The sequence below is a fragment of the Bos indicus genome, chromosome 11 (assembly GCF_029378745.1).
Source record: "Bos indicus isolate NIAB-ARS_2022 breed Sahiwal x Tharparkar chromosome 11, NIAB-ARS_B.indTharparkar_mat_pri_1.0, whole genome shotgun sequence".
Lineage (NCBI taxonomy): Eukaryota > Metazoa > Chordata > Mammalia > Artiodactyla > Bovidae > Bos > Bos indicus.
In genome coordinates, this window is record NC_091770.1 from 48,281,122 (window position 1) to 48,308,477 (window position 27,356).

Here is a 27,356-nt window from a genome sequence, read left to right on the forward strand (position 1 = left end):
GCAGAACAGATGTAACTTGAAAAATTATAAATTCTGTTTTCCTCTAAATTTGTTACAATGAACCATTTATGAATTAAATGAGCTAATGGACTGTACTCAATATATTCTGTTTCTATAAAATTACACATATATATAATTGTATATATATAAAATTATATGTATACATATAAAGTTTTATATGTATATGTATATACATGGAGAAGGCAATGGCACCCCACTCCAGTACTCTTGCCTGGAAAATCCCATGGACGGAGGACCCTGGTAGGCTGCAGTCCATGGGGTCGCTAAGAGTCGGACATGACTGAGTGACTTCACTTTCACTTTTCACTTTCATGCATTGGAGAAGGAAATGGCAACCCACTCCAGTGTTCTTGCCTGGAGAATCCCAGGGATGGGGGAGCCTGGTGGGCTGTCATCTCTGGGGTCACACAGAGTCGGACATGACTGAAGCTACTTAGCAGCAACAGAAGTATATACATATATATGTATATATAATACATATATATATATATATATATATATATAGGCTTCCCAGGTGGCTCAGTGGTAAAGAATCCACCTGCCAATGCAGGAGACATGGGTTTGATCCCTGGGTGGGAAAAATCCCCTGGAGAAGGAAATGGCAACCCCCTCCAGTATTCTTGCCTGGGAAAATCCCATGGACAGAGGAGCCTACCGGGCTACAGTCTCTGGGATTGACGCAACTTAGTGACTAAACAACAACAAAAATAAATATACATTGCATTTTGTTTCTCTTTTCATCTGTCATTGGACATTTAAGTTGCTTCCATCCCTTGGCTATTGTGAATCATGCTGCTATGAACATGGGTGTGCAAATATTTCTCTGTAATAGAATTGCTTTAAAATTGGAGCTGCATTCTACTGATAACTTGGCTGATTTTAACCATAAAGAAATCAGCAACTCCACCCACAAGACCAGCCCCACTTGGCTGTGTTTGTTCCTGTAGTATCATGAGATTGTCCCCTTGAAGGACGCATTCTCAGCACAGCTGAATGAGAGGGCTGCAGGGACCTGGGTTCATACCTGTGCAGATGTGTCTACCACAAACACACATCCCTTCTGGAAGGAAGGCTGGAAAAGTGGACATCAACCATTTTCCGTTTCAGAAACATAATGTAAAATTTCCCTCTGTTGGGCAGTCGGGGGTCATTGCTGTATGGGTAGCCAGAAGAATGATACAAGCTTGTTACACTGGCATCTAGAATTTTCACATCCTATTAGGTCATAGCTCTACCTGCCTTGAACGGCTTGATGTGTCTGAAGAGATCACACCGTGACATCTGTGTCTGAGTAGTGAGCATAAGTGTAGGAATACCAGTTTCCTGATGCTCATGAGGTCACTGGGAACCATGAGAAACCCCTAAACTTGTGTCCACGCTGGTTCTGCTCCCTGGGTGGTCTTCCTTACCTCCTTCTGCTCTAACCAGGTCTTGCCTTTCTTTAGGGTCCCACTTGAGTCTTAATTCCTTGGGAGCCCACCATTCTTCTTTTGATCTGTTCTTATATTCAGGCATGGATCTAGGTTTAATAGATCCTGAAGCATTTACAGTGGAAGAAAGATGCCTTCTCCAAAAAAGTCATAAAAAATTTGATGAGTATGCTTGCTAGGACCCCTCCCAGGACCCATGCAGTTGAGGGGTCTTGAAATTTAAGCTTCATTAGCTTCTCTGTAAATCTGCTTATATTCATTCTCTTTTTCTCTTTCTTCCCCCTTTAAAGAATTAGAGTATAATTTATATAGAATGAAATTTACCCTTTTTATAATGTAGTTCTATGAACTTTGACAAACTCGTGCAATTGTGTAACCATTATCACAGTATACAGAACCATTCCATCACATTCAGAAATTTCCACATGCCCCTTTGAAGTCAACTTCTCTCACATCCCCAGCCTCTGGCAGTGTATCTGTTTCTGTCTCTAATAGTTCTGTCTTTTTCAGAATGTCATATAAGTGGAGTCAAGCAGCATGTAGCCTTTTGAATCTGGCTTCCCTGGTGGCTCAGAAGGTAAAGAATCTGCCTCCAATGCGGGAAACCCAGGTTTGATCCCTGAGTTGGGAAGATTCCCTGGAGAAGGAAATGGCTACCCATTCCAGTATTCTTGCCTGGAAAATTCCATGGACAGAGGAGCCTGGCAGGCTGCAGTCCATGGGGTCTCAAAGAGTTGGATACAACAAACGCCTTCACCTTCTTTCACTTAGCATAATACATTTGAATTTCACCATGTTACTGCGTGTCTCACCCATTCTGTGCCCGGCACTGGAGATGAAAGGAGGGGAATGTCCCAGTTCCTGCTGTCAGAGAGCTCACAGTCTAATGGAGGAGGCTCTTGGGCCCACCTCCATAGGCTTTTCCTTCAATATTTAGCACACACAGCTTTGCTCTGCTATCTCATCCCAATACACCTGGCACTCCAGGTACTTCTGATCCCCCTGAGCATAAAATCTCTTACCTTCTTGAGGTATCATGTTGGACTGGAAAGAGCAAAGGGTTTGAAGCCAGAAAGTGACGGCACTTTGAATCCAGCTTACCCACCTGGCATCTCTGTGACTTTGTGTTAAACTCAGAAGTGCCGAATGAATATCTAATGAACGGATGTAAGAATGGAACCTCCTTAAGTCCCAGGTCCTACGTGTTTAAAAAGGGGATACTAGTCACGACTTCACCTGACTGCTGTGGGCGTCAGTGAGCACCCGGCGGGCATCAGTAAAGACCTGTCCTGTTCCCCTCTCTTCCCTGGAGCCCTGTGATGCCCTCCTTGGACAGGTGTGTGCACATCGTGTAGACCTCCAAGCTGGGCACAGCAACACCAGCACCTGCTCTGTGGGAATGGGGGTGGGGGGACAGAGCTGGCACAGGTTCCCAGAGAATCGCACAGGTACCCCACAGCTACCACCTCCAATCTAGCTCAGAGCACCCTCAGGCTTATTCCCCTTCCCCCCTCTCATGGTGCAGGCAGGAAGGCCCATCACTACTTTCCTCTCACCAAGTGTATCCCTTGTGCGTGCATGCTCAGTCACTTCAGTTGTGTCTAAATCTCTTCGACCCCATGGACTGTAGCCCGCCAGGCTCCTCTCTCCATGAGATCCTCCAGACAAGAATACTAGAGTGGGTTGCCATGCCCTCCTCCAAGGGATCATCCCAACCCAGGGATTGAATCCAGGTCTCCCGCGTTGCAGGTGGATTCTTTATCCACTGAGCCACCTGGGAAGCCCCATATCCCTTGTAGGGTGCTTTAGAGATAAGTTCACCAGGAGGAGAACCATAACCCTTTACAAGGGGGCGATCTGGCCAAGAATAATGTCTCTGGCTCTCAGATCCTGGGAGGGGTTGTGAGCTGGGAAGTGGGCGACCACAGGACAGTCATTGTAAAGGAAATCCATGCTCTCCTTCAAAACATACTCAGTGAGACTCAACGCAGCAGTTATTAGTCAACTGTTTGTATAATTATCTGTTTGCTGGCTGCCTTTCCTACCAGAGGACCCAGGGTACATAGATGCTCAACAAATAATGATTGGGTGAAAACTATTTTGTGCCTAAAGGAATTGGCATTTGAAGCCACTATTTCTGTAAATAGAAGTGATCCCTTTATTTCTGTAGACCGGAAACTAGTATTTGTCATCCTTCTACACTGCCTCTGCAATGTTAAATTCTCAGCTATAGTCTCCTTGTTTAATCTGTGCAGTGGCTGTTGACCATAGGTGTTTTTCTTCTCCAGCCTCAAGGAAACTGGTCCAGAGGAGTTAAGAAACACACTCCCAGTCCCATAGCTAGTCAGTGATGGAGCTAGATTCAGACTCAGGTCTGATGCCAGAGCTTAAAATACTCAGACCGATACTTGAACAGGACTTGAGTGGGCTGGATTGCAGAGTTTAATGCTTAACAGCATGAACTGAAATCTGTAGCGTGTCTGTTCTGTGTTTTTCTAAATTGGACTTTGGAGTATTTCTGTAATCCAATTTAAATTTGTATTTTTGCCACACACATTTTACACAACTCTAAATAAGTAATAACCTCTTCTCTGTGCCACGGCGATAGGGGCTTCAGAATGGTCCTGGACTTCAGGGCAGGAGACCTGGGTTTGAATCTTGTCAGACAAGGAAGGGGCCTTTGGTGGATCTCTGAACCACTCTGAGCCTCCGTTTTTTATTAACTGTGAAAAGAATCCCAGTTGTCTCAGAGGGTTGTGGTGTAGACCAAAGGACCAAATAAAAGAATAAGGTGTTTGTTGGGGTGTTCCCCCAGGAACAGTTTTGTATGTGTTAGTCTCAAGTCTGCAGAGAGAAGTTGGACTTGAAGCACACTGAAAAGAAAGAATCTACAGGACTTCCTGATGGTCTAGTGATTAAGATTCCATGCTTCCAATGCGGGGGCATAGATTCCATCCCTGTTTGGAGAAGTTCTGCGTGCCACACAGTGAGACCAAGAGAAAAAGAGAAGCGTCTATAGGCAGGGGCTAGCAGAATCACATGCCACGTTGAGAAAGAAGGACATGGTTTGTTTATTTTTGGCTGAGATCAGCTTTGTTGTTGTTCAGTCACTAAGTCATGTCTGACTGTTTGTGACCCCATGGACTGCAGCATGCCAGGCTTCCCTGTCCTTCACTGTCCCCCAGAATTTGTTCAAACTCATGTCCATTGAGTCGGGGACGCCATCAACCATCTCATCCTCTGTTGCCCCCTTCTTCTCTTGCCTTCATTCTTTCCCAGCATCAGGGTCTTTTCCAAAGATTCTTTGCATCAGGCCAAAGGATTGGAGCTTCAGCTTCAGCATCAGTCCTTCCAATGAATATTCAGAGTTGATTTCCTTTAGGATTGACTGATTTGATCTCCTTGTAGTCCAAGGGACTCTCAAGAGTCATTTCCAGTGCCACAGTTCAAAAGCATCAGTCCTTCGGTGCTCAGCCTTCTTTATGAGATTCCTTGTCTGTATTATAAAAAAACAACTTATCTCTCATAGGCCATATGAAGATGAATAGTGATATTGCTTATAAAGAAGTTTGCACAGTCCCTGGTAACTAATGGATACTCAATAAATAAAGAAGAACTTATAAATCATAGTCATATAGTCTCCAAGGAGCCCAAATGCCCAGTGGGCCAGTTCTGCTGTTCTCCTTTTTTCTCCCTCTAGCCTTTTAGAAGGTCACAGTGGGTAAACAGAAGCGGGAGCCCAAGGGATGGAACCCATGGCAACCAGAGCCCAGCTGGCTTGCCATGCCATGGGAACCTTGAGCTCTGTGCCCAGCCTGAGAAGCTGCCCAGCTTAGGCTTGTGGATAACCACTGTGAGTAAGGACGTTCCCTACACAGCATGGTAAAGGTTAGGCTTGCTCAGTTGCCTATAGCACCCAGGCCCACAGTATGTCCAAGACAGTCCTTTCAGAGCTATAGTATTAGCAGCCCCTAGAGGTGTGTTATGTTTCTTGCAAATTGTTGTTTTGTCATACATGGACCCTCCAATACCCAGAAGTTGTATCGAGCTTGGAGGCTAATACCTGGCCAGCTTTATGCATTTTTGGACACCAATACACACACACACACACACACACACATTTACACTTATGAGTGTGAATTCTTCAAGATGTTTTTTCTTTTTAAGGTCAGGTTTTTTAAATCAATTTGATAAGTTTTATTTTATTTATTTACTTAAAAATTTTTGCCTGCATTGTGTGGCATGTGGCCACACAGGCGTTAGTTCTTTGACCAGGAATTGAACCTGTACCCCTTGCCTTTGGAAACATAGGTTCTTAACCACTTGACTGCCCCAGGGAAATCCCAGTACGAGTGTTTTAAGTGTGAATTTGAATTTTGATAAGTGGACAGTTAACGTAGCCACCACTGCAATCAAGATGCAAGAAGCTTCCATCATTTTCCATAATTCTTTCACTCTACTTTGTAGTCACCTCTCCCACCATCTCTAGTCCTTGCACAACCACTGATGTTTTTTTTTAATCCCTATAAACTTTCCTTTTTCAGAATAGCATATAAATGGAATCATACAGTGTATTGGTTTGGGGTTTGACTTTTTTCATGGAGTTGTAATGCATTTGGGACTCCAAATGCTTTTGATTGCAGCAAGTTGAGTGGTTCTGAGATCCACATGGAAAACCAATGGCATTCCTGTATAACATTAAAAACCAAGAGAAAATCTAATGTTAAAAACCCATAATACCATAAAAAAAAATTCTTGAAATATATACTTAAGAATAAAGAAAACAAAACAAGTCCAAGGTCTTTACAGAAAAATCTGTAGCATATCTTGAAAAGATGTTAAGGAAGACTCAGTAGAGGGGACCATGTTCATGAAAAGGAAACCTGATAAAGATGGTGACTCTTCCCAAGTAAATCTGTAATTTCAGTGTACTCTCAGTCAGAACAGATAAAGTTTCTCATGGAACTTGACAAGCTGTCATGAAATTCATGTAGAAAATCTAAGGGCTAAGAATAGGCAAGACAGCATTAAGAATATCAGGATTTAGGAGACTTCCCCGGTGGTCCAGTGGCTAAGACACTGTGCTCCCAATGTAGGTTCGATCCCTGGTCAGGGAGCTAGATCCCACATGCCACAACTGAGAGTTTGCAAACTGCAGCTAAAGGTCCCATATGCTGCAACTAAGACCCAGCGCAGCCAAATAAATAAATATTTTTTAAAAAGAATATCAGGATTTATTATAAAGCTATGGAAATTAATACCCTGTGGTATAGGTGCATAGTTGGTCAGTAGACCAGCGTAAGGGAATGGAGAACTGAAATAATATCTATACATGTTAGAAAACATTACACGTAATGGTAGAATTGAAAATCAGTGGGGGGAAAAAAAAAAAAGAAAATCAGTGGGAAGGAATTTGGTAATTGTTATTAGAACAGTTGGGATCCTTACAAAAAAAGCATAACATTGAATCCCTAACTCATAACATACATAAAGATAAGTTACAGATGAATTAAAACCTAATAGTGAAAAAGTGAATCTTAAAAACTTTTATGAGAAGATATATGTGGCCAGGATTTTCTCAACAAGATATAAAAAAGCAAGCTATAAAAGACTGATATATTTATCACTTAAAATTTAAAACTTCTGTACAACAGAAAGGACCACAGCAAAGAAAGTTAAAAGGGCTTTTTATTGGGAAAAGATGTGTGCAATCCATATGTCCAAGGCATAATTTATACCCAGAATTCACAAATAAGTCCTAAAAATCAGTAAGAAAAAGATAAAGAACTGAATGGGAAATAGTTCAGTTAAGGGGGCCAAATGGCCAAGAGGTATAAGATGTTAATCAACTTCACTTGCAATTGAGGAAATATGGATTAAAATAAACTTGAGATACTGTTTCACATTCTTCAGATTGGCAAAAAAATTTTAAATCTGACTGTATTAGTTTGGCAAGAATGGAGAATCCTATGCCTTCTGATACAGAGGAACAGGTCTGATCCCTGGTTCAGGAAGATTCCACATGGCACGGAGCAGCTAGACCCGTGTAAACTGCTGAGCCTGCATGCTTCTACTGAAGGCTGTGTGCGTGCAGCCAGTGCTTTGTAACGAGAGAAGCCACTGAAATGAGAAGCCCACTCACTGCAGTGAAGAGTAGCCCCCTCCTCATTGTAACTAGAGAAAGCCCAAGTGAAGCAATGGGGACCCCCCCAAAAAAAGAATGGAGAACATCAGAACTCGTTTACACTGCAGGAAGGAGTAGAGACTGGTATGACCTCTCTGGGGAGTGGTTTGGCATTGTTTGGAGGAAGGTGCTGTGCCCTGCAACTCAGCAGTTCCACACTGTGTGTAAACCCTAGAGTAAGTCCCACCTGCGCCCAGGGAGATTTGTATAAGAATGTTCATTCTGTCTCTGTTTGTAATAGTGACAACTTGGAAAGAACCTAAATATGCATCAATAGAATGGGTAAATAAGCTGTGATAAATTCACATAATTAAATAGTATACAGAGGTTTACAGTGTGCTGGAGTGACTTCCCTGGTGATCCAGTGGTTAAGAATCTGCCTTCCAGAAATAGATCGCCAGTCCAGGTTCAACCCATGAGACAGGACGCTCAGGGCCGGTGCACTGGGATGACCCCGAGGGATGGGATAGAGAGGGAGGTGGGAGGGAGGTTCAGAATGGGGAACACATGTACACCCATGGCTGATTCGTGTCAATGTATGGTAAAAACCACTACTATACTGTAAAGTGATTAGCCTCCAATTAAAATAAATAAATAAATTAAAAAAAAAAAAAAAAAGAATCTGCCTTCCAATGCAAGGGATGTGGGTTTGATCTCCTGTCAGGGAACTAAGATCCCACACATCAACTAGAGAGCCTGCATACAGCAACAAAGACCCAACGCAACAAGAACAAAAAAGGTCTAGAAAGGCAAGTCTCAATACGGATCAAAAATTTCAAAACCATAAATTTGAATGAAGAAATATTTTGGTGGAATACACATAGTGTGATTCCATTTACATAATGTTTAAATAGAAATACATTTTTGTCTGCTTCAGCATGGCTTACAGAGTTAGTAAAAATATTAGTGAGAAATAGTGAGAATGAGAAACACCGAATTCAGGAGGTTGCTTATTTGGGGGAAGGAAGGAAAGAAAAATATGAGAAAAGAGTACCTATAGGAGACTTCAGATCTCTCTCTCCTGTTTTAAGTTTTTTCCATCTTAAAAATTGTAGCATATTTATTGAAATGCCAGTAGGCACTCCAGCACCAAGGAGGACCCTTATGTGACAGTAGAAAGTAAAAATGGTCTTGGAAATTAATTCTCTTAGAAAGTAATCAAAACTGATTCATAGGGACTTCCCTGGTGGTCCAGTGGCTAAGACTCTGTGCTCCCAATCCAGGGGACCCAGGTTCAATCCCTGGTCAGGGAACTAGATCCCACGTGCTGCAACCAAGAGTTCTCATGCTGCAGCTAAAGATCCTGCATGCCACGATGAAGATCTAAGATCCTGTGTGTCGCAACTGAGACCCAACACAGCCAAATAGATAGATAAAAATAAGTAAATATTTTAAAAAATAGATTCATAAACTTTCATGGAAAAACCTACATAGGACAATAATCAGAAATTTTATATTTTGCATTGGTGCCAAGGGTGCATATTGCTGCCAGTGCTGGGGTCCCAGCAGGGCTGGGAAATGGTGGAGTGGCTGGAAGCAGGGGTGACTGAGTGTTGAGGGGGGAACCTGTGGACTTGGCCAAGATGAGATCAGGCATGCGCTCACCCTCTGGGACCCTCCGCTGTTGTTTGGCTTGGTGAGCCCAGTGAGGGGCTCAGTGGGGCTCAGTCAGGCTTTCAACAGACCTCTTATCTCTCTTCTTGTGCTTCAGTCGTGTCCAACTTTTGTGATCCCATGGACTGGCCATGGCTACTAGAGTAGCCTGCCAGGCTCCTCTGTCCATGGGATTCTCCAGGCAACAACACTGGAGTGAGTTTCCATGCTCTCCCCCAGGGGATCTTTCCAATCCAGGGATCGGACCTGAGTCTCTTATGTCTCCTACATTGGCAGGCAGGTTCTTTACCACTAGCGCCACCTGGGAAGCCCTTTCTTCTTAGGAAATTTTAACTCCTTGGAAATTTACTGGAGAAAGAAGAGAGTCCCCTGGGTCCTACTCAAAGCAGTTATCTTATGTCATTTAAGCTGAAGGAAAGGAGCAGGGGCCAAGGATTGAAAAACAGCACCTAGACAAGGGTTTCTCCACCTTGGCACTTCTGCTGTTATGGACCCAATTAGACTTTGGGGGGCTGTCCTGTGTGTTGTGGGATGTTGAACAGCATCCTAGGCCTCCCCCAACAAGATGCTAGTAGCGTTCTCTGAGTTGTGATGACCTGCATGTTTCCAGATGTTGCCCAGATGTGCTACTCCCAGTTGGGAACTGCTGTCTCCGAGGTTAGCATTCACAGGAGGCCCATTGCCCACCCACATCCCACCCCCGACCCTGCTGCAGCTGGGGGGAAGTGAAGGCGGCAACCTGGATGAAGGCCCCTAGTTTGGAGCAAGAGGAGGAATCAAGGGCAAAGATAGCAGGGATGCAGCAAGCAGATACATGGAGGCAGTAGGTTGGGTTGGGGGCTTCCGGGGAACAGTAAATGGCCGTGGGCAGAGGGTGGGTGGGTGCAGAGCTCTGTGGCTCTGGAGTGCCAGGTGGGACTCTGTTCACAGATAACCAGGTGGAGTGTGTGAGCACAGAGCCTGGTTTCCCCTCTACAGAAGACACTCAAGCCTTCTTCCTTCCTGCTCTTGAGCCAACCTTAAGCACTTAAGTGGCCTTATTCCTCCTAAGAATTGTACAGCTTCTCTCTTGACATTGTAGAGAGAGTTATGTGAATCTGAAGTGGGCTGAAGTCCCTTGGAGGTTGCAGTTGTTTGATATTTATTCATCCATCAGACATTCGTCCAGCAGCCACTTGGGCAGGCGCTGTGTCAGGTGCTGGGGACCCCACTAATCAATCTCGCTGGCCTGGATGGTCTGACCCAGTCAGCACAGGCTGCGCTGGGAGAAGACAGTCAGCCTGTTGTCTGGCTGCCCGGGTCACATCCCAGCTCAGCTCTTGGCTGTTTGTCCCTGTAAGCCTCAGTATCCTAATCTGTAAAATGGAGTAGTAAAAATTCTTCTCTGTAGAGGGAAATGGCAACCCACTCTGGTGTTCTTGCCTGGAGAATTCCATGAACAGAGAGGAACCTGGTGGGCTACAGTCCATGGGGTCGCAAAAAGTCAGACATGACTGAGCACCTAAGCACAAGAATTCTAAGGGCTTCCCTGGTGGCTCAGATGAAAAAGAATCTGCCTGCAATGCAGGAGACCTGGGTTTGATCCCTGAGTCGGGAAGATCCCTTGGAGAAGGGATTGGCAACCCACTCCAGTATTCTTGCCTGGAGAATTCCACAGACAGAGGAGCCTGGTGGGCTACAGTCTATGGAGTTGCAAAGAGTCAGACATGACTGAACAATGCAAAAATTCTTAGCCTGTATTGATGTTGAGAGGACCAAATAAACAGCTTGTAGAGCAGTGCCTGGCATGAGTGAGCACTCAGTGATATTAATATCATTATTTTTAATGTCTTATTATTAAAACTACGACATAAGAGCTGTAAGAGACTTAACAAGTGTCAAGAAAATCCTGAGAGACAACTGATCAAAGACGCACAGAAATGGCTCGGTCTTAAAGGATTAGTGAGACTTTGTGGAGGCGGGGTGGCGGGGCGGGGGCGGGGAAGGTGTGGAGTTGTGGGAAGGTCATGCACTAAGATGCAGGCAGAAGAGCAAGCTGGGGGACTTCCCTGGTGGTCCAGTGGCTAAGACTCCAAGCTCCCAGTGCAAGGGGCCCAGGTTCTATCCTTGGTCAGGGAACTAGCCAGAGCTGAGTTCAAATGCTGCAAGTAAGACCTGACGCAGCCAAATAAATAAATTTTTTTTAGAAATTGAAGAAGAGATAGCCAATAGGAAGTCACACGTTTAAAAAAAGTTTATTTTTATTCCTTTGGTTGTACTGGGTCTTAGTTGTGACATACAAGATCTTCCATTTTTAGTTGCAGCATCCAAACTCTTTAGTTATGGCATGTGGGATCTAGTTCCCTGATTGTGGATAGAACCTGGGCCCCCTGCTATGAGAGCATGAAATCTTAGCCACTGGCCTACTGAAAGGTTATTGCTGAGTCACGAAAGACACTGGGATTCTTGGCCTCCGGAGGAGAAGAATTCAGCCTGGGGCCAGTGACGAAGACGAGGCTTGATCACTCAGAGCTTTTGCGTAATAAAGTTTTATTAAAGTATAAAAGAGATAGAGAAAGCTTCTGACACAGACATCAGAAAGGGGCAGAAAGAGTGCCCCCCTGCTAGTCTTTAGCCAGATGTTATATAGCTACTAGCAAGCTGTTAATTATAGAAAGGAGATGTCTCAAAACTCATAGTGGCACGAGGCCCCTCACCCACAACATTCATTTTGAGATAACATTGGCGCTAGGTGAGTTATCCCGGGCCATAAAATGATTGACTTGAATCTTGAAGAAAGGCAGGTTTTCAAGTAAGTGTATAGTTTCATTAACATAGATTAGGAGAACAATATATGAGTAAAATATACAGATTTGTCAAGTCGGTTCTGAGGGGGAACCGACTTGAAGAAAGACAGTCTAGGATAAATACATAGTTCATTAACATAGCTTAAGACAAACATTTCCATAAGAAAAACGCATTGGTTAACTCAAGGTTTGAGAAAAGTTAAGTTCAGGTAGAACCAGGTGTCATTATGGCAACACAGAATTTTAAGAGAAACCTTTTTAAAATTTGTATAGAGAAGGGGAAAAAAATCTAACACTTGTTTGTTTCCTCCTGCCTCTTAAGAGAAAGATAAAAAATGTCTGACACTTGCTGCCTATTGCCTCCGTTTGGAGGCCCTGGCCTTCCTGCCTGTTACCCACTCACTACCAGGGAAGTCCCAGGAAGTGACACTTGAGCGTGCAAGCATGGCTGAGTGGGGAACAGCTGCTGGCCAGGAGGTTAGGGTTAGGTCCGGAGCTGAGGGAGGTGGGGAAAGAGAAGGGCCTGGCCAGGGGGACTTGCTATGAATGGACATCAATCTCAAACCCCTTTGGCATGGACCTGCTTCATTTATTTTTTCTCCAAAATAGATTTAGGAGACCTTGCCCTTTTCATTCCATTCTCCCTCCTCTGGGCAGTGAAATACTGGGTCTAGTCCCTTACATGCCGGTGTTTCTGAGCTTTTGGAGACTGGAAAGCACAGGCACATTTGTCTTGCTGTCCCTATGCTGTCAAAAGGGAGCCAGGTGGGGGGATGCTGGCACCCATTCACATCTGAGTCCCCCAGGCAGACGGAACACAGGCCTCCTTTGTCTTGGCCCTCGTGAAGCTTTCCACCTCTATGTCCACTTGGGGGGTGTCGCTGGCTTTGGGGTTCACAGAAGAGCTGATCCATGGGCTGTCAGGTGAAGATGCACTTTCCACCGGTCTCTCCTGCTGCTCACGCACTGCCTCAAGGCAGGGGCTGGACACCCTCCTGGTCGTTGCTGTTGTTCAGCTGCTCAGTCACATCCGACTCTTTGCAATCCCATGGACTGCAGCATGCCAGGCTCCTCTGTCCTGGCAGACATGACTATTGACCAGGGCCTCTGTGCCAAAGGAGGGCGTGTTTGTTTCTCCGGGGCCTGTGATGTTGTGCTGGAGGCTTTGTTGAAGCAGCCTGGTGCTGTCCAGCATCTCCTCACTATTGAGACCTCAGCCCCAAAGTCATGAGCGTCCCTTGGCTGGCTCTGACCCTTGCTTCAGCACTTTATGAAATTTCCCAGAGGGAACATATATTTACCAAGCACTTCCTCTGCCCAAGGGGTGTGGGTTAGACTTGTAAGTAGACAGCATCAAGCCAACTTTGTGGAACTTGTCTTGTGGGAAAGACAGACATGGAAAAAACTGATGCAAGTGATATGGATCAGAGCTAAGAAAGGGGACCATCCAGGGTGTGGCAGTGAAGAACAGAAGAGGAACCTAATCTTCAGGGGATGCTGAGGTCAGGAAAGGTCTGCTGAGGTCAGGAAAGGTCTCATGGACGAAGAGAGATTCTCCAGAGTATCTGAGAATACTGCTTAGGGTGAAGCGGGGCTGGGTGGGGGGGTTGGGGAAACCTCCTCCTCTGAGCTGACTTGTGACAGATCCCAGTGGATTTCCTTGGGCTGCCTGTGTCTTTGGCACTGTGGCCATCTTTTTTTTGTTGTTGTTTAATTAATTTTTTGACATTTTATTTGGCTGCACCAGGTCTTAGTTGCAACACACAGGATCTTGGATCTCTACTGTGGCATGCGGGATTTTTTTTAGTTGAGGCATTTGAACTCTTAGTTGCGGCATGTGGGATCCCTGACCAGGAATTGAACCTGGGCCCCCTGCATTGGACTCAATGGACATGAGTTTGAGCAAACTTCGGGAGATGGTGAAGGACAGGGAAGCTTGGCGTGCTGCAGTCCATAGGGTTGCAAACAGTCAGACATGACTGAATGACCAAACAACCCCTGTATTAGAAGCGCAGAGTCTTAGGCACCGGACAGTCAGAGGAAGTCACCGTCTCCTTTTGAATTTTCTTGTTTTCTTTCAGACTATGTTTTTGTCCCTTTGGCTCTCTTATCTAGCTCCCTAGATACAATTTCAGCCTTCCCAGGGCGTGGCCTTGCTCTCCAAGGCAATGGACAGTGTTGGTAAGGAGTCAGGCACAGAGGAGGTCAGTCTGGCTGGGTCCCTTCCCCTCCTTTATCCTTACTGGTCATGGAACTAGGCAAGCTCGGGCTAGCCGCTCCAGCCTCGGTGCCCTGTCTATGGACGAGGTTCTTGTTACCAAGGTTGTCTGAGCTCATGTCTGCAGAGCACTTAGTGCAGGGCCTGTGTAAGTCTAGGTTACAAAACCCTTTCCCCTTCCCATTCAGCACCAGAAACAGACTTGGTTCAGTTAGCTTTCTGTTTTTCCATGGAAACCTGATGAATGTGGACTGTCAAGGTGTTACCTGCAACAGCTTATTGTAAAACTAAACCCTCCTTGATAAATAGCATCTGATGGGAGTTCTCTGTATGACCCCCCCTGATGAACCAGCCATGGCTTTGGGCTTCCTGAGTGTGGTGTCTCCTTTCATAGCTCTGTCCATAGGGTTGTCACATGAGATGCTGGCCCTTATGGGGACAGAGCCAGGATGGTATAACAGCTGGCACCTGAATTGACACGTAGAGGTGACTTCACCTGTCGGGTGAAAGGATGAAACCCTTTCAGCTCCAGCATCCTGTCAGTTCATTCATTGAAAAATATCTACTGAGGGGACTTCCCTGGTGGTCCAGTGGTTAAGAATCCACCTGCCAATGCAGGGGACATGAGTTCGATCCCTGGTCTGGGAAGATCCCACATGCCACAGGGCAACTAAGCATGACAGCTACTGAACCTGTGCTCTAGAGCCTACAGGCTGCAACTACTGAAGCCTGCATGCCTAGAGCCTGTGCTCCACAGCAAGAGAAGCCACCACAGTGAGAAGTCCGAGCACCACAACTAGAGAGTGGCCCCCACTCACCACAACTAGAAAAAGCCTATGCACAGCAGTGAAGACCCAGCACAGCCAAAAACAAATAAATTAATAAAATTAAAATAATAATTATTAAAGTATCTATTGAGTCTCCTATGTGGAAGGTGCTGGAAACACACTGTTGAACAAAACAGATCCATTCTGTGCCCTGAGGCACTTAGAGTCCAATTAGGGGATGCTGTCAATCAAAACATCATGTGTCCTGATCAAATTGTATATCATGCTTTGAGAGTGTAGTGGGAAGATTTAACTTAGGGGGAGAGGTCAGGGAAGGCTTCCAGGAGGAGGTCATATGGAGCTGGCATTTGATGAGTGAATAGGTACCAACCTGACAAAGAAGGAGGTGGGGGTGGTGGTGCAGATTCCAGAAGGAAAGGACAGGCAAAGACTCGATGGTTGGGGGTGGGGAAGGGACAAAGTAGAGAGAATGAGGGCAAGTGGAGCTATGCTATGCAGAGTCTGATTATTTAATGACCTGGTGCATGGCCCCAGGAGCGATGATTCAGTGAGAGCTGAAGCCCAAACATCACACTGGTGTCATTATTTTTGCTTCTACATCTTCAGAGCAGTGGGAAGCAGGTTATTGCAAGGTGGGGATTGTCTGGTGGGAGAAAGGGTTGGCTTGATTGGATTTACAAACTGAACAGCTGATTCTGACTGCAGGATGCTGAAATCCAGTCTGAAGGGAGTAAAATTTGAAGAAACTTGGAGTGATGCGGTTTTGGTAGCAAAGGAAGCCCAAGGTGTAGGTGGGCTTAAGAGAGCATCTGATGGGGATTAGCAGCAGGGAGGAACATTGGGCCTTTTAGAAACATATGTATAATTATTAACTTTTAGTTTTGGCTGTGGTCTATCTTCGTGGCTGCAAGGACTCTTTCCTAGTTGCAGAGAGTGGGGACTGCTCCTCCTTGTGGTATGTGGGTTTCTCATTGCGGTGGCTTCTCTTTCTTTGGAGCACAGGCTCCAGGTGCACAGGCTTCAGAAGTTTCAGTGAAAGGCTTGGTTGCTCCATGGCATGTGAGATCTTCTCGGACCAGGGATGGAATCTGTGTCCCCTGCATTGGCAGGTGGATTCTTATTCACTGGACCACCAGGGAAATCCACTGGGCCTTTAATTTCAGGGGTCTTGGCTGCTCAGCTTGGTTTCCCACCTCCAGAGCCCCTGATCCTCTCATTTTTGGCTTCTGTGACCCCAAACCACCCTCCTGTGTTGCCAAATGACAGATTGAAGGAAGGTGGGTGTGGAGTTGTAACAGGTCATAGAGGTTCCTAAGCACGTCCTAGCCATGAGCAGAAACGCTTCAGGGCCTTCAGAAAAATAACCAAGCCCCACAAAAGCATGTTCTGTAGTTCAGAGGATGCTCTGGCACTGAAGACAACATTTTCCATCAGACAGAATGAATGAAAATCACATTTCTCATTTTTTCTCTCTCTCTCTTCCCTCCAGGCTAATATTTGGCACTCTTTACCCTGCATATTATTCCTACAAGGCTGTGAAGTCAAAGGACATTAAAGAATATGTAAGTAGCACAATTTTTGAGTGGATAGGGTGAGTGATGGTGGGGTTAAGTGGGGGAGGCTGAGTGTGAAGTGGGGGCAGGGCAGATGCCCTCTTTGGTGGGTACTGGGAGCAGGACGGTACAGTGACCTGCCAGATGTCACTCAGGAGTCCTCTCCTTTAACCCTGCTACCCTTTAGCCAGGTTAAAGGAGATTTCATGCCCTTTTAAGAAGAGTCATGAGAATGCACGGAGTGAGGTGGAGGCCATAGGAAAAGAGATGATTGCATAGTCACACAATTTTTTCATTGACTGGTAGTCATGACTGTGACATAATGAAGCATTATTTTAAACAAATGAATATGCTGAGTAACAGAGGTGTTACAAGTAGAGTGTGGAAGTGATGAGAGCGGGGAGGCCTGGCAAGAGGAAATGGTAGCTAGAGTTGGAGGCTGCCAGAGGCCACAGGCCGTGGGCTTGGAAGCATGACTTCATCTCTCTGAGTGTCAGTTTCCTTGTCTGGAGCGGAAGGCAATGTTACTGGGAAACAGTCTTGCACTGGGGGCAGGGGCTCGGATCCTAATGTCCAACAGACCTGGTTCAGCAGCTCTGAACCCCACTCCACTTCTGTGGTTTGAACATCCCACGATCTAAGCACTGTTGCTTTATAAACTTTTAGAGAACAGGAGCTATCATCCTCCTGTGGCTGAACCATCCTCCACATATACCTCCTATACCATCTTCCACAGCACCTGGCCGAGGGCTGGACACACAGGTAGGGGATCAGGAGAACTTACTGGTGGGAGGGTTGTGTCACTGTTGGGTGATCTGGGTGCCCCACTCACAGCCCTAAATGTTCTGGGCACCTCCAGGCAGGAGAATCATCAGACTACCACTCATCGACAAAAGCCTGCAGGGAGTGGAGGGTAGGGGGTGTCCCTCCCCAGAGGGGACAGAATCCTCCATCAAAGTACAAAGGATAGAGATTTTTGTCATCAAAAGACTGAAGTTAAGTCCTGGCTCCAATGTTCGATTGACTCAATACTAGATAAGAACTTTAACTTCCAAGAGCCTCGATTTCCTCATCCGAGCAATGGGTTGATATCAATAGTCCCAGCCCTTAGCGTTGGGAAGGACAAAGGATCTTTGCTCTCTTTTTACTCAGAAGAGGTCAGTTGGCAAGTTAGGCACAGCTAAAGAAATCATTCAGAGCGGAAACCTGCTCTGAAGTTATTTTCTTGGCTTTCCCAGGATGTCTTTAGGATGGAACCAGCCGCCTCTAGATCAACTCAGCCAGACCTGCCTCCACCCCTCAGAGTTTCCCAGAATGGCTTGCTTGGCTTGCATTTGCTACCATGCAGGGGATCCAAATGGGGCATGTCCCCTCTGGAGACTGGGTCCCCAATAAGTGTATGTGAAGGAATCTCAGAGTGTGAACTATAAATAGCAGTGAAGTTGCATGCACAGAACCTCATGATTCCTAATTGACTTGGCCCAGGGGACAGCACTGGGCAGCCTCCTCCATGTCTCCCTCCCTTTCTCCGACCCCTTTCAGCTGGGGATGCGGGGACACTGCGCCAAGGAAGAAGGCGAAACTGGAATCACTGCGGTTCAAGGTCTGATCCTCTGCTTTGCAGGGGTACAAAACTCAATTCTGTCTGCTCATCCGGGAGACAGTGAACCCCGGGGAATTGTTTTGTTCTGACTAAACTCAAGGGAGCCTGGTGTAGGACTGGAATGGCAATTCATTAATTTAAACTGAAAAATATAACTGACAGGCAGAGCAGCTGTTTATGTTGGCCGTGCTGTTCTCAGGAGGGAAAGCTTGAGAGTTAAGATTAGCCAGTTTCTCGGTAAAAATGGAACTGCAAGGAAAGAGCCCAGTGGTATTAAGGGAGACTCCTTCCCTTTTTCTGGGATCTCTCACATGCCTTCAACTCACACACTTGCGTGCACACTTACACATTTTCTCACACTCAGACTCACACTCACTTCTTTCCTTCCTTTTGACCAACAGACCCCTTTGTCCGAGAGAGAAACGTGAAAGCTTCCTTTGACTCCTGCCTCTCCTCACCAACCATCCCCACCCACACACCCAGCGGGTAACTACGAACCTCCATCTCTATCGTCCCAATAATCTTTCAAACCAGGTCTCCCTTCTGTGCTGCCCTCTCTCTTCAATGAGATCTTCCCTGGTGGTTCAGACGGTAAAGAAACCACCTGCAGTGCAGGAGACCCGGGTTCGATACCTGGGTCAGGAAGATCTGTTGGCGAAGGGAATGGCCTCCCACTCCAGTACTCTTGCCTGAAAAATTCCAAGGACAGAGGAGTGTAGCGGGCCACAGTCCTTGGGGTCACAAAGACTCGTCAGACATGACTGAGAGACTAATACTTTCTCTTCAATGAGGCTCTCATCATTGTTCCCCTGAATATCCCCGTGGCCTCCCATATCCTTTTTTTTATTGCCCCTGTAACAAATTACCATGAGCTTCGTGGCTTAAAAGAACACAAATGCAGGCGTCCCCAGGTGGTCCAGTGGTTAGGACTCCGTGCTTCCATTGCAAGGGCACAAGTTTGATCCCTGGTCGGGGAACAAAGGTACCCCAAGCCCTGTGTACAGCCGCCACCCCCCATCCCTGCCAAAAAAAAAAAAAAGACCAAAACCAACTAAACCAAAAAAGCAAAAATGTACTATCTTACAGTTCTGGAGATCAAGTCAGATGGGTGTCCCTGGTTGAAAGCAAGCCTCCATTTGGAGGCTGTAGGGGAGAGCCCACTTCCTCGCCTTTTTGAGTTCCTGGAGGCCACCTGCATGCCTTGGCTTGAGCCTCTTCCTGCATCTTCAGGGTCACCAGTGTTGTGCTCTGGCCACAGCTGAGAAAGGTTCTCCACTTGTAAGGATTCCTGTGATTACATTGGGCCTGCCTGGTTAATCCAGGATAATCTTTCCATCTGAAAGCCCTTAACTTAATAACTGCCAAGTCCCTTTCATCATATAATGTAACAAATGCACCGGTTCTGGGGATGAGGAAGAGGACATTGCGGGTGGAGGCTGTTGTTCTGCCCACCGGATCCCTCACTGCTTCCTCTGCCTCCTGTCTCTCACGCTCTGTTGTCTACATCATGTCTACAAGCCCTTGATAAATGGAAATCTATTCATTTCACTCCCCCTGGGTCCTTTAATGGCTACTTATCCCCTGCAGGATCAAGTCCAAACTCCATTAGATAATGTTGAACCTTGTTGACCTTGCTCCTTCCTACTTTCTAGCCACATCTCTACAAGCATTCAGCGCTCCTGAGCTCAGCACCCAAGGAGTGGTCTGTGGACTGGCATTATCCCACATCAGCTGGGAGCTTGTTGGAACTTGGAATCTCAAGCCCTACCCAAACCTCCGAAATAAAAATTGGCATTAAAAAAAATTATCATTTAAATTTATTTTTATTGTATTTATTTACTTTAAAATTTTTAATATTTATTGGAGTATAGTTGATTTACAATGTTGTGTTAGTTTCAGGTGTACAGGTAACTCTACTCAAAAATCTGCATTTTTAACAAGATCCTTAATTTGAGAGACACTGCTCTCGACATTCATAGCTTTTTATGTCTTTCCAGACTTACTACACTAGACAAGGTTTGATGGGCAGATGCTTAAACAGAAAGGAACTTATAGGGCTTCCCTGGTGGCTCAGATGGTAAAGAAGCTGCATGCAATTCAGGAGACCTGGGTTTGATCCCCGGGTTAGGAGGATCCCTGGAAGAGGAAATGGCAACCCACTCCAGTATTCTTGCCTAAAGAATTACATGGATAGAGAGGCCTGGCGAGCTATAGTCCACTGGGTCAAAAAGAGTCAGACACGACTGAATGACTAACACTTTCACTTTCATAGAATTAACTAGAAGGCTGGGGAAAGACCCTCAGAAATTGAGGAGGATCCGAGAAGGCTGGGTGACGACCAAGCTTGTGCTGCAGGAAGGGTCTGTTTAGGAATCTGCTGCCCAGGTCGCCACTACCAAACTGGCTGCCAGCTGCCCATGCCTTCGGGACATTCTTGCCTTGGGAACATCCCATGATGATTCAAAACCCTGGATAGGGACATCTGACTTTTCCAGGTCTGGGTGATAGACTTTGGCTTCCATAAAGACCCACATGCTGGGAGATGCCCTCCAGATTAGAAGGCTTTGGATGCTAGTAGTTCATAATTTTGGGGGGCACACCATGAAGCGTGCAGGATCTTAGTCCGCTGACTAGGGATTGAACATGTGTCCCTGCAGTGCAACCCAGGAGACTGCCAGGGAAGTCCCTGGATGCTAGTAGTTTTAAAAATACACACACACACACACACACACACACACACACACACACACCCTATACCTCAGAGATACTGCATGTTTGATTTCAGACTACAACAATAAAATGAGTATCACCAAAAAGTGACTCACATGCACTTTTTAGTTTCCTAAAGCATACAGAACTTGTGTTTACATATGCTATAGTCTATTAGGTGTGCAATAACATTATGTCTAAGAAACTATCAGATCAGATCAGTCGCTCAGTCGTGTCCGACTCTTTGCGACCCCATGAATCCCAGCACGCCAGGCCTCCCTGTCCATCACCAACTCCCGGAGTTCACTGAGACTCACATCCATCGAGTCCGTGATACCATCCAGCCATCTCATCCTCTGTCATCCCCTTCTCCTCTTGTCCCCAATCCCTCCCAGCATCAGAGTCTTTTCCAATGAGTCAACTCTTCGCATGAGGTGGCCAAAGTACTGGAGTTTCCGCTTTAGCATCATTCCTTCCAAAGAAATCCCAGGGCTGATCTCCTTTAGAATGGACTGGTTGGATCTCCTGGCAGTCCAAGGGACTCTCAAGAGTCTTCTCCAACACCACACTTCAAAAGCATCAATTCTTTGGTGCTCAGCCTTCTTCACAGTCCAACTCTCACATCCATACATGACCACAGGAAAAACCATAGCCTTGACTAGACGGACCTTTGTTGGCAAAGTAATGTCTCTGCTTTTGAATATGCTATCTAGGTTGGTCATAGCTTTCCTTCCAAAGAGTAAGCGTCTTTTAATTTCATGGCTGCAGTCACCATCTGTAGTGATTTTGGAGCCCAGAAAAATAAAGTCTGACACTGTTTCCACTGTTTCCCCATCTATTTCCCATGAAGTGATGGGACCGGATGCCATGATCTTCGTTTTCTGAATGTTGAGCTTTAACCCAACTTTTTCACTTTCCACTTCACTTTCATCAAAGAAGCTTTTGAGTTCCTCTTCACTTTCTGCCATAAGGGTGGTGTCATCTGCATATCTGAGGTTATTGATATTTCTCCCGGCAATCTTGATTCCAGCTTGTGTTTCTTCCAGTCCAGTGTTTCTCATGATGTACTCTGCATATAAGTTAAATAAACAGGGTGACAATATACAGCCTTGACGTACTCCTTTTCCTATTTGGAACCAGTCTGTTGTTCCATGTCCAGTTCTAACTCTTGCTTCCTGACCTGCATACAAATTTCTCAAGAGGCAGATCAGGTGGTCCGGTATTCCTATCTCTTTCAGAATTTTCCGGAGTTTATTGTGATCCACACAGTCAAAGGCTTTGGCATAGTCAATAAAGCAGAAATAGATGTCTTTCTGGAACTCTCTTGCTTTTTCCATGATCCAGCAGATGTCGGCAATTTGATCTCTGGTTCCTCTGCCTTTTCTAAAACCAGCTTGAACATCAGGAAGTTCACGGTTCACATATTGCTGAAGCCTGACTTGGAGAATTTTGAGCATTACTTTACTAGCATGTGAGATGAGTGCAACTGTGTGGTAGTTTGAGCATTCTTTGGCATTGCCTTTCTTTGGGATTGGAATGAAAACTGACCTTTTCCAGTCCTGTGGCCACTGCTGAGTTTTCCAAATTTGCTGGCATATTGAGTGCAGTACTTTCACAGCATCATCTTTCAGGATTTGGAATAGCTCAACTGGAATTCCATCACCTCCACTAGCTTTGTTCGTGGTGATGCTTTCTAAGGCCCACTTGACTTCACATTCCAGGATGTCTGGCTCTAGGTCAGTAATCACACCATCATGATTATCTGGGTCATGAAGATCTTTTTTGTACAGTTCTTCTGTGTATTCTTGCCATCTCTTCTTAATATCTTCTGCTTCTGTTAGGTCCATACCATTTTTGTCCTTATGTCTGATTTTCTTGAAGAGATCTCTAGTCTTTCCCATTCTGTTGTTTTCCTCTATTTCTCTGCATTGATCACTGAAGAAGACTTTCTTATCTCTTCTTGCTATTCTTTGGGACTCTGCATTCAGATGTTTATATCTTTCCTTTTCTCCTTTGCTTTTCACTTCTCTTCTTTTCACAGCTATTTGTAAGGCCTCCCCAGACAGCCATTTTGCTTTTTTGCATTTCTTTTCCATGGGGATGGTTTTGATCCCTGTCTCCTGTACAATGTCACGGACCTCACTCCATAGTTCATCAGGCACTCTATCTATCAGATCTAGGCCCTTAAATCTATTTCTCACTTCCACTGTATAATCATAAGGGATTTGATTTAGGTCATACCTGAATGGTCTAGTGGTTTTCCCTACTTTCTTCAATTTCAGTCTGAATTTGGCAATAAGGAGTTCATGGTCTGAGCCACAGTCAGCTCCTGGTCTTGTTTTTGCTGACTGTATAGAGCTTCTCCATCTTTGGCTGCAAAGAATATAATCAATTTGATTTTGGTGTTGACCATCTGGCAATGTCCATGTATAGAGTCCTCTCTTGTGTTGTTGGAAGAGGGTGTTTGTTATGACCAGTGCATTTTCTTGTCAAAACTCTATTAGTCTTTGCCCTGCTTCATTCCATATTCCAAGGCCAAATTTGCCTGTTACTCCAGGTGTTTCTTGACTTCCTACTTTTGCATTCCAGTCCCCTATAATGAAAAGGACATCTTTTTTGGGTGTTAGTTCTAAAAGGTCTTGTAGGTCTTCATAGAACCGTTCAACTTCAGCTTCTTCAGCGTTACTGGTTGGGGCATAGACTTGGATTACTGTGATATTGAATGGTTTGCCTTGGAAACGAACAGAGATCATTCTGTCATTTTTGAGATTGCATCCAAGTACTGCATTTCGGACTCTGTTGTTGACCATGATGGCCACTCCATTTCTTCTGAGGGATTCCTGCCCGCAGTAGTAGATATAATGGTCATCTGAGTTAAATTCACCCATTCCAGTCCATTTCAGTTTGCTGATTCCTAGAATGTCGACATTGACTCTTGCCATCTCTTGTTTGATCACTTCCAATTTGCCTTGATTCATGGACCTGACATTCCAGGTTCCTATGCAATATTGCTCTTTACAGCCTTGGACCTTGCTTCTATCACCAGTCACATCCACAGCTGGGTGTTCTTTTTGCTTTGGCTCCATCCCTTCATTCTTTCTGGAGTTATTTCTCCAGTGATCTCCAGTAGCATATTGGGCACCTACTGACCTGGGGAGTTCCTCTTTCAGTATCCTATCATTTTGCCTTTTCATACCGTTCATGGGGTTCTCAAGGCAAGAATACTGAAGTGGTTTGCCATTCCCTTCTCCATTCCCTTCTCTAAGAAACTATATACACCCTTATTCAAAAATAATGCTGTTGGAAAAATGGTGCCAGTATATCTGCTTAACCACAAATTTTCAATTTGTGCAAAAACTCAATGTCTGCAAAGTGCATTTAAAAAGTAAACAATAAAAGGAGATATGCCTGTGTATTATATATATGAAAATATATAGTGATCTATATTATAGTTATTTCTTGGGCTGCACAACATCTGTATCCACTCCTTTACCTAGGTTTTGGCTTTTTAAAAATCCTTTCAGAACAAATGGAAGATGGAACACCCTTGATGAAGTATTCTTCAGAGAAGATCAGGAGACCACTTGAGGCAAGAATAAAACTCCTCGCCAATTCTTTCCAGGTTGGGACACACAGTTTTGAGAGGCACAGTCCCACTGTATCCCCCTTTGCCTCGCAAAGCAACAAAGCTATTTTTTTCTGCTTCACCCCAAAACAAAACAAATTCTTCCAATAAGAATTCTATACCATCTTCTTGCCAAATCCAAATTTCTTCATTTGAGTCCAGCTCCAGATCCATATCTCTGGCAAAGTCCTCTCTTCTTCTGGCCCTGACAGGATTTAACCTTAATAGTAAACACTCTAAAAATTAAACTGTCAAGTGAACCATCACTGGCAGAGCCCATGTACTATGTTAAGGGGAGAAGGAGAATAAATAAAAATAAAATTAGTTAAAATATTTAAATCTATACATGACACAGAAAGAAAGAAAATATGAATAGAAGCTAGACCCCTTATTTAAGTCAGTGGTCATGAGTTCATGCTTGGTATGTATGTCTTTGTTCATATGCCAGCAAATTTGGAAAACTCAGCAGTGGTCATAGGACTGGAAAAATTTAAGTCTTCAGTCCAATCCCAAAGAAAGGCAGTGCCAAAGAATGCTCAAAGTACCACACAATTGCACTCATCTCACATGCTAGTAAAGTAATGCTCAGAATTCTCCAAGCCAAGCTTCAACAGTATGTGAACCATGAGCTTCCAGATGTTCAAGCTGGATTTAGAAAAGGCAGAGAAACCAGAGATCAAATTGCCAACATCCGCTGGATCATCGAAAAAGCAAGAGAGTTCCAGAAAAACATCTGCTTCCGCTTTATTGACTATGCCAAAGCCTCTGACTGTGTGGATCACAATAAACTCTGGAAAATTCTGAAAGAGATGGGAATACCAGACCACCTGACTTGCCTCTTGAGAAATCTGTATGCAGGTCAGGAAGCAACAGTTAGAACTGGACATGGAACAACAGACTGATTCCAAGTTGGGAAAGGAGTACATCAAGGCTGTTTATTGTCACCCTGCTCATTTAACTTATACACAGAGTACATCATGAGAAATACTGGGCTGGATGAAGCACAAGCTGGAATCAAGATTGCCAGGAGAAATATCAATAACCTCAAATATGTAGGTGACACCACCCTTAATGGCAGAAAGCAGAGAACTAAAGAGCCTCTTGAAGAAAGTGAAAGAGGAGAGTGAAAAAGTTGGCTTAAAACTCAGCTTTCAAAAAACCAAGATCATAGCATCCAGTCCCATCACTTCATGGCAAAAAGATAGGGAAATGGTGAAACAGTGACAGACTTTATTTAGGGGGGCTCCAAAATCACTGCAGATGGTGACTGCAGCCATTAAATTAAAAGATGCTTACTCCTTGGAAGAAAAGTTATGACCAACATAGACAGCATATTAAAAAGCAAAGACATTACTTTGCCAACAAAGGTTCATCTAGTCAAAGCTATGGTTTTTCCAGTAGTCATGTATGGATGTGAGAGTTGGACTATAAAGAAAGCTGAGCGCAGAAGAATTGATGCCTTTGAACTGTGGTGTTGGAGAAGACTCCTGAGAGTCCTTTGGACTGCAAGGAGATTCAACCAGTCCATCCTAAAGGAAATCAGTCGTGAATGTTCATTGGAAGGACTGATGCTGAAGCTAAAACTCCAATACTTTGGCCACCTGATGCAAAGAACTGACTCATCTGAAAAGACCCTGATCCTGGGAAAGATTGCAGGTGGGAGGAAAAGGGGACGACAGAGGATGAGATGGTTGGATGGCATCACCAACTCAATGGACATGAGTTTGAGTAAACTCTGGGAGTTGGTAATGGACAGGGAGGCCTGGCGTGCTGCAGTCCCTGGGGTCGCAAAGAGTCAGACATGACTGAGCAACTGAACTGACTGAATTTAAAAAGGTGTGAAATCATGATTCTTATACAAATATAAAATTAACAAATGTTGAAAATTTTACTTAACTCACTGAGTAATGTGGGGACCAATAAGGTGTTAAAAAAGAAATCAGTCCAAAGGATACTCCAAAGAACAGATATATATGTAAGCAATGAGGTATGATGAAATGTTTGTTAATAGATATTAAACTGATTTCTTGGGAAATGTGATCATTGGACGCAGTTGTATCTCCATTGGACAAAATTATTGTTCACCTCTATAGACTAAATTATCTGCATTGCAATCAGTTTTCAACAACTCACAAAGTTGTAAAATAACTCAAAGATATTGTAAAACAAGACACCTGCTGCTAAGTCACTTCAGTCGTGTCCGACTCTGTGCGACCCCATAGACGGCAGCCCACCAGGTTCTGCCATCCCTGGGATTCTCCAGGCAAGAGCACTGGAGTGGGTTGCCATTTCCTTCTCCAATGCATGAAAGTGAAAAGTGAAAGGGAAGTCGCTCAGTCATGTCTGACTCTTCGCGACCCCATGGACTGCAGCCTACCAGGCTCCTCTGTCCATGGGATTTTCCAGGCAAGAGTACTGTAGTGGGTTGCCATTGCCTTCTCCAAAGACACCTGCAGAGTTAAAATAAATCAGGAGGCTGGCTGCTCTGGCTAGCACCTAGCAGTCCACAGGACACCCATTCCGAAGTCTTTCACCGCTTTTCCTATTACTTCCCTTTTCCACCATCTAGTCCATGCTCCCTGTGCCTTCAACTTTAGTGAGTGTGGTTTCATCTCCAAGTGTTAGTGTTAGTGGCTCAGTTGTGTTGGACTCTTTGCAACCACATGGACAGTAGCCTGCCAGGCTTCTCTGTCCATGGGATTTCTCAGGCAAGAATCCTGGAGTGGGTTGCCATTTCTTTTGCCAGGGCATCTTCCCAACCCAGGGATTGAACTCAGGTCTCCTGCATTGCAGACAGATTCTTTACCATCTGAGCCACCAGGGAA

The 27,356-nt window shown here is 45.0% G+C and overlaps 1 protein-coding gene and 1 non-coding gene across 8 annotated transcripts in view; both read left to right on the plus strand.

Annotated features, from left to right (window-relative positions):
* REEP1 (receptor accessory protein 1) overlaps positions 1-27,356 on the plus strand; it is a 137,002-nt gene that overhangs the window by 43,159 nt on the left and 66,487 nt on the right. For all 7 annotated transcript variants that reach the window (XM_070798800.1, XM_070798803.1, XM_070798801.1 and 4 more), the window contains exon 2: positions 16,531-16,603. In XM_070798800.1, coding sequence (XP_070654901.1) covers positions 16,531-16,603 — 73 coding nt within the window. The remainder of the gene's footprint in view (positions 1-16,530; positions 16,604-27,356) is intronic.
* On the plus strand, positions 8,816-8,888 carry TRNAG-CCC (transfer RNA glycine (anticodon CCC)). Its single transcript has one exon. It is a non-coding gene; the product is annotated as a tRNA-Gly (tRNA).